Source organism: Opisthorchis viverrini, assembly GCF_000715545.1.
Source record: "Opisthorchis viverrini unplaced genomic scaffold opera_v5_459, whole genome shotgun sequence".
In the NCBI taxonomy this organism is placed as follows: domain Eukaryota; kingdom Metazoa; phylum Platyhelminthes; class Trematoda; order Opisthorchiida; family Opisthorchiidae; genus Opisthorchis; species Opisthorchis viverrini.
Genome location: NW_008752119.1, coordinates 92,057 through 101,136, shown reverse-complemented (window position 1 = coordinate 101,136; position 9,080 = coordinate 92,057). Strand labels below are relative to the sequence as shown.

General features: G+C 41.8%; 1 protein-coding gene across 1 annotated transcript in view; it reads left to right on the top strand.

The window, feature by feature from the left end:
- The window catches only part of T265_11200 (hypothetical protein), a gene marked incomplete at both ends in the record, with an annotated part of 35,028 nt that extends 28,462 nt beyond the window's left edge, over positions 1–6,566 (top strand). The window contains 2 exons of the mRNA XM_009177797.1: positions 2,274–2,331; positions 6,476–6,566. Coding sequence (XP_009176061.1) covers positions 2,274–2,331; positions 6,476–6,566 — 149 coding nt within the window. The remainder of the gene's footprint in view (positions 1–2,273; positions 2,332–6,475) is intronic.
- Positions 6,567–9,080: the final 2,514 nt, after the last annotated feature.

The window sequence follows — 9,080 nt, the reverse complement described above, 5'->3', positions numbered from 1 at the left end:
AATATATAAATATATATATATATATGAAAAATTTGTTGGTAAATGGGAATTTTCAACTCCAGTGAAGGCCGGCTTTATCCTGTTCACTAGCTTAGCACGTGTCAAGCATTTTCGTTCAGACTAAATTTTCGCAAATTCCAGCACCATTATGTACTTCGTTCCAGTAGCATGAGCCCATCCTGTTGCGCTCCATAAAAATTTCAGACATGTGCATCACGGAAGAGCAATAAAGCCAATCACACTAATACTTTAGCATGCTGGATGTGTTTGAAAATATAAGCCTGTTACCGATGCAGGTTTCCTTATGCGGATAATACCGAATCTTACCACGATCAAAGCCACTCTACCAGGCAATGTGGATCAGCCAACAGATTCATCAGAGTATAGGGTATATAAAAATGATACTTCTGCAATAACGAGAAATATGAACGTCTATGCTTTGTTTGATTTCCAAAAGGCAGTATATTTTTCATTAATACGACTATTTGTCCGCAACCAATCTAAAATTTTGTTTTCCGGATTCTAACCGACTGCGGTACAAACAGTGTGACGCTTGTGTAAAGCGGAATACGACTTTTTGACACACTCAGCTCAGTCGTGTCATTCAAATGTTCGCATGATTCAAACATTTATCGTGCTGGCTTGGTTCCTGTTTCATGCAGGTAGTTTTCTAGTAATTTAAGTATCTAGCGTAGTGTTGGACACTTACCCTTTTGAAAAGAACGTTGAACCCGCAAGGCGAAAGGGGAGCAAGATTTGTCTTCCACCTACTGCAAGGTCCGACCTGCTGATAACAATATGGCACCTATTGCCTAAGGAATGGGCCTGCTTAAGCGTCCTGAACAATCGTTTCAAATATAACCAGAATTCGAGGTGGACGTTTCCTTCCAGATGTCTTTTTGTTTGCCCGAATATTGTCCACGCCGCAGGAATCTATTAATACATACATATTTTGCTGCTGATAACCGTTCCAATTTTTGTCCAAAAAGAGTCCTGAATGTAGTGATTGCGCTGCCAAACAAATCTACTTGTTTTCTTTCAGTTTACGGAAATGAACTTTCGACTTCGGATGATTTCAATTAGAAAAAACAGACATTATTGTTTCAAGCTCAACTGTAGCCTCCATGAGCCCGGGCAAGCTTCGTAAACATATATTTCACTGGGCAGCAAGCAGAAATTCAACTGAATTCAGGTGACATTGCGGTGACATTCAGGTGACATTCCAGTACACAGGAAAGAAATCTAAGAACTGATACGAACACTTTAAGGCAAAATAAGCTTGATAACCATACACGTCAGCAAGGTGGAACGGGAAATTCATCTAAGTTTAAGTGATGTTTGGTATACTTGAACACAGTCGTGTTCACCCAACGATGGTACAGAAATCAATGGAGGCAGTTCAAATAGAGGGGTAGTGCGGCAGTATGCACAACTGTTTTGTGATTGTAAATTATTTAAGTAATCACCTAATTTAATTCCCCGACGCGAAATAATGATACTCTTGTCGTATTTCTTACTGAAATGCAGGGCATATATAATTAAAATTAGTTTAGCATTCTGTCCTCACACCGAGACAACGCCGGTCCGCCTATTCATCAGCAAGTGGTTCAAACCCAGAAGCTACTTTCTGAAATTTTTGGAAGATGCGCCAGCATATTTATGATTTTTGTTGATTCCCGATGGTGTGGCGTTCAATTTTTACGTATAAGTTCGCCACAATAGGCTGCATAATTGAGAACATCTTATAACAAATTGCGCATCCCCCCGCGCTGGATTGCATTGGCGCCTCATTATGCCAGGTTTGATTATGGGATACCCTCGTGGTGTCTCTTAGGTACCCTTTCGTTTCCTCCAGGAAAATTTATGATGGCCTACAAACGAACTCGTCCCAGACGCAGAATGAATTCCGGTTAGGGACATCGGGATAAGGAAGTCGAAAATGCAAAATAGTCAGTTAAGGTTAACTGGTGAGCATTGCTTTGAAACTGTTCAAAGATTACTCACTTTTTATAACACATTTTATGCCAGCCTCCAGTGTGGTTGAAGTTTTGGTTCATAAGTTCGTTAGTTATTCTTCTCTAAATCTCGTCAGAATTTATCCACTCTGCAAAAAGCTTGATTTAAAAATAGCGAGCTTGAAATTGCAACAAAAGTGGATGAAACGTGTAGAATTTAATCGGTCCGTAGTGTGATTGATATAGATATCAAAATTTGTGAGTGATTAGACTTATAATTACAAACAAATCTTTTCATTGTCTTTCATTGCCATGCAGTTCAAATGCTGCTTCCCACGTGGGTAACCATCGCCAGCACGTCGTCCGTGATTGTCCGGTAATTAGGCAGGTTATTTTGTTGCATCAATAAGCTACCCACGCAACACACAAAAAACTCTACGAATGATGATCTTTTTGGTTAACGTAGTAGTATAGCGTGCGGACGACCAATCAGAACAGGTCAATACGTTGGCCCATACAACAACACCAAAGGTGTGTAATGGAGAATTTCTAAACGTATAGTTTCAGGCACTGCCTATATAGCGTCTGTGACAATTGTCTTCTGCTGTACGCTTTGACGAGTAATCTGTTATATAGTAATAATCACATAATAATAATGAAAATTAATAACCTTGTCAAAAATATTACGCCAACATTTGACCTCGTTATTACTCTACCTCAGTATTTTGGAAAAGAAAAATGTTGCAACGTTTTGTTGAACCGGTTATAACACGTTATCTGTATTCATCTAATCCTTGCTCAATGTGCATCAAATGTATTTACATGACGCCTTGTGTGATTTGTGTATTTAGAATGCTGGAATATTTTTGACAACGGACACAAGCAAGAGCAGCAATCAGCGACTAATCGGATATTTGTTGAACCTAACTTCAACTATGGGGCAATCGCTGCTGATTCATCTATCGCAAAGTGTGACGCTCGGCTTGCAACTAAAGGGCCCTAACTCATCCGTAACTGTTTTTCGTGCACGTTTCCTCCTCTTTTGGTTGTCTCCTGCTATTAGTAATATTACTCGAAAATACTATTTTGTCTATACAAGCTGTCAGTTGACATTTATCGAGTCCTGTCCCGTAAATCTGTGGTAATGATCGGGTGCCGAATGATATATACCTTGTCATATATTGTTTGTTAACGTCCGCATTTGTAAGTGTGCCGTCCGAATTTTGAGAGGGCTAGATCGTATTAGCCCGTGGTTATTGCTGTAAACGGCAGGATGGTGACAAGCAATAAAGCCTTGTGACTTGCATTATATTCGATAAAGCTAGAGGATGATCTAGAAAAGAAGGATATCACGTCAGCAGGATTCCACTATGCCGTAGATGATCGAATAATATATCTATTGTTGTGCTGAAAAGAGAAGGCTTAGGGCAAACACTCTCCTTCCAACGCTGATCATCAAATGTTCACAATAAACAGAAATAAACCTACCGCACACTGGTAGATTGAAAAATGGATTCCTGTTTTGATGAGATTTGAACGTAGGGGATCCCTGATTTGCAAGCTTGCATGGTGACTAAAACTATCTACTCTATTTTACGTTTCAGCTTTTGATGCCGATTTTCATCTATGTAACAACAAAGTGTACCCGCTGGTTTCCGAGTGAAACTCTCAAATATAACTCGCTACTTGAGTACACCATCAAATCTGGCACAGTACAAATCACAGTGGATTCAGAATTGCGAGTAGGAGTTTTAGTGAAGTCATAGTTGTTCCAGTCCACAAAAGCAGACTTAAATTGATAGGTATGCGTAGAAAAGAAGATAGATTAAATTTGCGGTGTATAGAAGCCCCCAAAAATTGGCCAGGCATTCGTCAACCGATTTGGGAGAGTTTATCGTGGGACATGATTGGCATCTTGTCAAACTCTCTCAGCAGTGTGACGCTTTGCCTTCAGTACAGTGAATAAGTATTTATTAATGTATCGATCACTGTAGTACCGAAAGATACTGCTCCGTTTCAGGAAAGCTCATTTTATTCACCAAGCAGGATGTCTATGTAGTGGGTATAATTTGTTCTGAACCCTGAAACCATAATTTCCTGACCAGACTTCCATCGCCTAAGAATAGAGAGACGTCAAGTTTGCAGTTCAGAAGGCCGTATCTGCGAAAGTCTTCGCAAACCACGTGAAATGTCCCACCAGGTGTGCTTCCTGTTACTTCACTCTTTGCACTTCCCCCTCCCCTATTTAACAGGATTGTGTTGATCAGAATTTGGCCTCTATCCCCACGATGCTCAATAGATTGTCAAACGTTTCACATATGAATCATCTATCACTGTAACGTTGCTTACATGTAAATTTACACTGTGGTGATATGAAAAGTGGAAATGAACTTATTTCCATGATATACAAGGGTTGTTTGGAAGTACACCCCAGGTTGGTCTGCACTGATGACTGTTTCCGACAGCAAGCAATGTTACTCAGCCAGGAAAGATTATCAACCCTCTTACATGGTGACGGTTGCGGAAAATTGCGATTGGTATTTTGGACACTTGATCCAAAAGTCAGTGGAATGTCGCTGCATCATCTTCATTGACTACTTGATGTCAGTTTTCGATAGCAATGCCTCACTTTTGTAGATTTTGTTGTTTGACGTAGGTTTCGTGGTTGCGCCTGAGCTGGGATAATGACAGGTTTTCCACACATGGACAGCAAAACCACTGGGATCCTCATACAAAGCCTTAGGGTGAAAAGCCTAACGCGAAGACAGCGATGTTTAGCTGAAAATGCATGTGCATTACATTTTCTAGGGAACAAGTCGCCAATTGATCCAATCCCAGTTTTGAGGACCAAGTTCCTGTGTTCGTCAGACTTCATTGACCAAACCGATATGGGAGACCCATTTAGGTGAACTGACGGCTAATGTGCGCAAACAGGCACACTCCGGTAAGGTTTGGTCTCTTGGCGACGGAAAATTCCTTCACCACACACTTTGGAGATTTGTGTACAATTAAGCACCGCAAACAAAATGGAGATGACCGCCGCAAACGCCACTCACAGTAAATGGCGTAGTTCCATCGTAAACAAGCCTTTAACTGATAAAAGACCACCTGGGAGACCACCGTTTTATGTTGGGGCCTGTGCTAATGATATGATTTGCAAATTTGCTTCTGGACAACGGCTAAGAATGACCAGAAAACCCGGAGCATTGGCTATGAGTGCACTGTAAAATATGTTGCAAGTTGTTTGTTTGGATCGCAGAAACCCGCCAAGAAATCTCACAAGCCTGGAGGGGGAATCTCATCTTATTATTTGGCACAATTACGTGGTGGTGTAATTAAGATCGACGCTGGTTGTGTTTTATATTCGAACGTTTCACATGAGGCCAGGTGAGTACAAGGGATACATTTCATCCATGATCGGGGTTTAAGATTGCCAGAAAGATTCACTTTACTGAAGGACACTGAAAGCTGTGTCGAAGACTGTGGAAAAGAATGAAGTGAGGAATACCTGAAGCATAGAATTTGCTGTGGATGTTGAAAAATGTAAATCAATAACGGATATTGTCAATCTTGGCGGACAATAATATATTTGTGCGAGTTATGCGCGATAGTTTGCAATCAATAATAAACTGTTAGAGAACAGTAACTATTTGATTGAATTTGTACGTTACTGAGAATGAAATGAGCTTGCGAGGGCTCCCCGGCTTGTTTAATTTTGGCTGCTTGGTCAGCGCATTTGAATAGGAGTCCATAATTATTCCACTCGCCATGAGGCCGAACGTACTACAGGTTAGTAGTCAGTAATGCGTCATCACAAGCGGATCATTCCCAAAAAAAATAAAAATTGGACCATTCTTAGGCCAAATAAGTTAACAGCCTGGGCGATAAGCTCAACTTCTCCATAAACCGTGTGTTCCGTACACAATTCAGTCCTCATGTCGGGTTTTAAATTCGTGGCTGCCGACAACACGACAGTAGACAGAAAATATATCGAGGGTTTCAAGCAAAATGACATACAGTTCAACCTCCCTGAATTCAATCTAGTCACAAGCTGAAGGAACCAAAAAAGTGATCATGAGTCGAACGTTCGTGGAGACCTCTTGAAATATGAGCGTCCGGCAGCTAAGCCTTAAATGCTTAGCCCACGCCTCATAGGTGATCGGCTTATTATAAGTGCACAAAACATATGTTAATTACGTGACGTAATTATTTGTTTCCCTAATCCTCAGGCTAGTTCATCACCCTTCCGGGACCATTGAAGTTTCAAGACTGAACCCTTATATTTTACGCAAAGTTGAATCTACCTCAACCGTTTTCTATAGACGATTTGTTTACATTTATTTCTGGGCTTGTTGTTGAAATTTTGTCCAACTCTGAACTGAACAACAATTTTCCCGCTTAATTTGTCCGATAGCACACTGCCCTTGATGTGTCATCCTGTGTTCCCATCTGCCCAAGATTCAATCTAGTCGTAAACCTTTCTTCAATTCTCCTCACGATTTACTGTTAATTTCCTATAGAACCACCCTCTACCTATCTATACTGTCTGCCCAAGTTCAATTCAATATATTGTACACTGCCCAAATGCGACTACTGAACAAACGCAGGTGAAGTTCGTAGAATTCGGTTGCGCAGCACTTATTACTCAAAGTCCGTTGGTGAATTAGACTACACAGACTACACAAACTATTAGACCACACATACTACAGATAGGACATCTAGATCGTGCGTTTATTCTAAGTAACCTAGTCCTTGCATTGAAATCACGGCCTTAGCACGGGATCGCACAAAGTTGGCTAGAAATGCCGTCCGAGGTTCAATATCCGGCTACATTAAAACGCGTTATGTCTGTGTCTCGACGGCATTCTCCGTCTCGTGAATCCACCATTAGCGAATTGTTCACGCACGAATTGATGAGAGAACTGGATCTGGCCCATAAAAAGACTCAAAAGTTAAAGCTGGAGACAGATGCTCCTAAAATAATTGAGGAATATCAAGACAGTGTTCAACAGGAGGTGGAGTAATTAGATAAAATTGCTTGATCGATGAATTCTGGGGTTTAAGAAGCTTTTCCCTGTCCTGCAACAAACGAGCAATATGATGCCGTAAGAAGATATGTAAATTCCATACTAGATCCGAAGGAATTGCCAATACCTGTTGAGCAAGATACTGTTATCAAGCCTCTAAATATTCACTTGTTTAATGCTAACACGACGCAAGACGATCGGGTTTTGAAACCGCTCAGTTGGTGCAAACGTGTATGGGACTTTCTGCGCGACAGCTGCCGAAATTTGACGGAAACCTTGCCGACTACCACAGTTTTATGAGCAGTTCGATGTCCACTTTTGCGCGACATACTCGTGATCCGGCAGATTGATTCTCATACCTTGTACATCATTGTGAAGGTGAGGCAGCTTAGGCCATTAGACGGTGTGGCGTTTTGAAACCCAAGGAAGGCTACGCAGAAGCACTACGTATACATGAACGCAGGTTTGATGATCCCCATATCATTGCAACCCCCTCGATAGAGCAACTGACAGAATAGCCGACACTGATGGCGGTCTATCATAAAGCTTTGGTCACTTTGGATGACGACAAGATGATTTGTTCGGCTACGGTGAAACAACTGCACATCTAAATGATCTTAATTCTTGTCGGACCATTGGGGTCGTCATAGCTAGATTACCAAGTACCATGCGGAATGAATGTTTTACCCTGGCAGCTAAGTCGTCCAAGTTCAAGCGTGATCCAACATTAAACGAACTGGCAAATTTCATAAGCGACGAGGCCGATGCACCAGCAGCTCAACAGGTGTACGCCGTGGGACGGAGGTTTATCCGTCCCCAGCCAAAACTGTGAGGCTCCAATCAACACACAAATCTCCACCATATAAAGCAGCCATCTTTACGACGCAGATAGGCAACGACAGATCAGATCAGGTTAAGTTACCAATTAAATGTGCACACAGTGTGGATCAATTCACTACCTGGATCAGTACATAGAGTTTATTCAAATGTCAGTAGTAAGCAGAATTGCCTGCGTAGACCGACTCCGAGTATGTTATTGTTGTTGCAAACCGTACCATCAAGCAAATGTGTGTCGACCCAGACATACCAGTGTAATCCAGTTATGTGTGGGAAAATAGCATTCACTTTCGCAAAGACCGAGTTCTTACAAGACAGGAAACGAACCAGCATCATCTGAGATTGCATCACAAGATGTACACCATAGCATAGCAGACGTCCCAAAATCAAATATATCGCTTGCAGTAGCGCCAGTTTGGATTCGAGGACCCGAGGGAGACGTCGGTGTCAACGCCTTTTTGGACAACGGTGGCATCACCACCCTGATCCATAGTTCACTTCCGCCGAAACTAGGATTGTAAGGTACACCTGCGTCATTGATTATTAAAACAATCACTGGAAGGTGAGCCACAAGATCTACATCAGTTTGGTTCTCCTTAGAATCGCTCGATTCTGAGGAAGTAATGCCAGTTCATCGCGTATGGGTTGTCAACTCCATGCCCGGTTTACGATCACTCGCACCACGTCCCGAACAGTCCCAGAAGTGGAAGCATTTAAAAGAAATACCGCTTTCAGAATTAAAACCGGTAGACATAGTTCTTCTTATCGGTTGTGACGTCTAAAAGCACATTGGGTTCTAGAGCAGAGGTTCGGGACCCCCAAACCCGTATGCGGTAACAAGATCATTGGGATGGGCAGTTTTGGGGCCTTTATACTCAAATCCCAATAACAATCAAAGCAAGGCAATACTTCTTCACATCAGTCAAACGGAAGACTTAAATTTACAGCTCGAACGTATGTTCAACTTCCAATTCCTCGAAGTTCCTTGTACCAAGCGAGCAATGTCGCTGGATGATCGAGTGATCTATGATCGAATGCTTATGGCTTTGGAAATGGGGGACGGATACTAGCAAATACCCTTACCTTGGAAACATGGAGCCCCATGCCTAGCAGCCAACAAGAGCTTAGCACTCAGAAGACAATTTGTTCCAAACGATCGTCTTGAATGTGACCCTATCTTTAGGAAACTCTATTGTGAAAAGGTCTAAGAGTAATTAAGGAAAGGCTATGCAGAAATCGTCTCCGGCGGTGCGCAAAATAA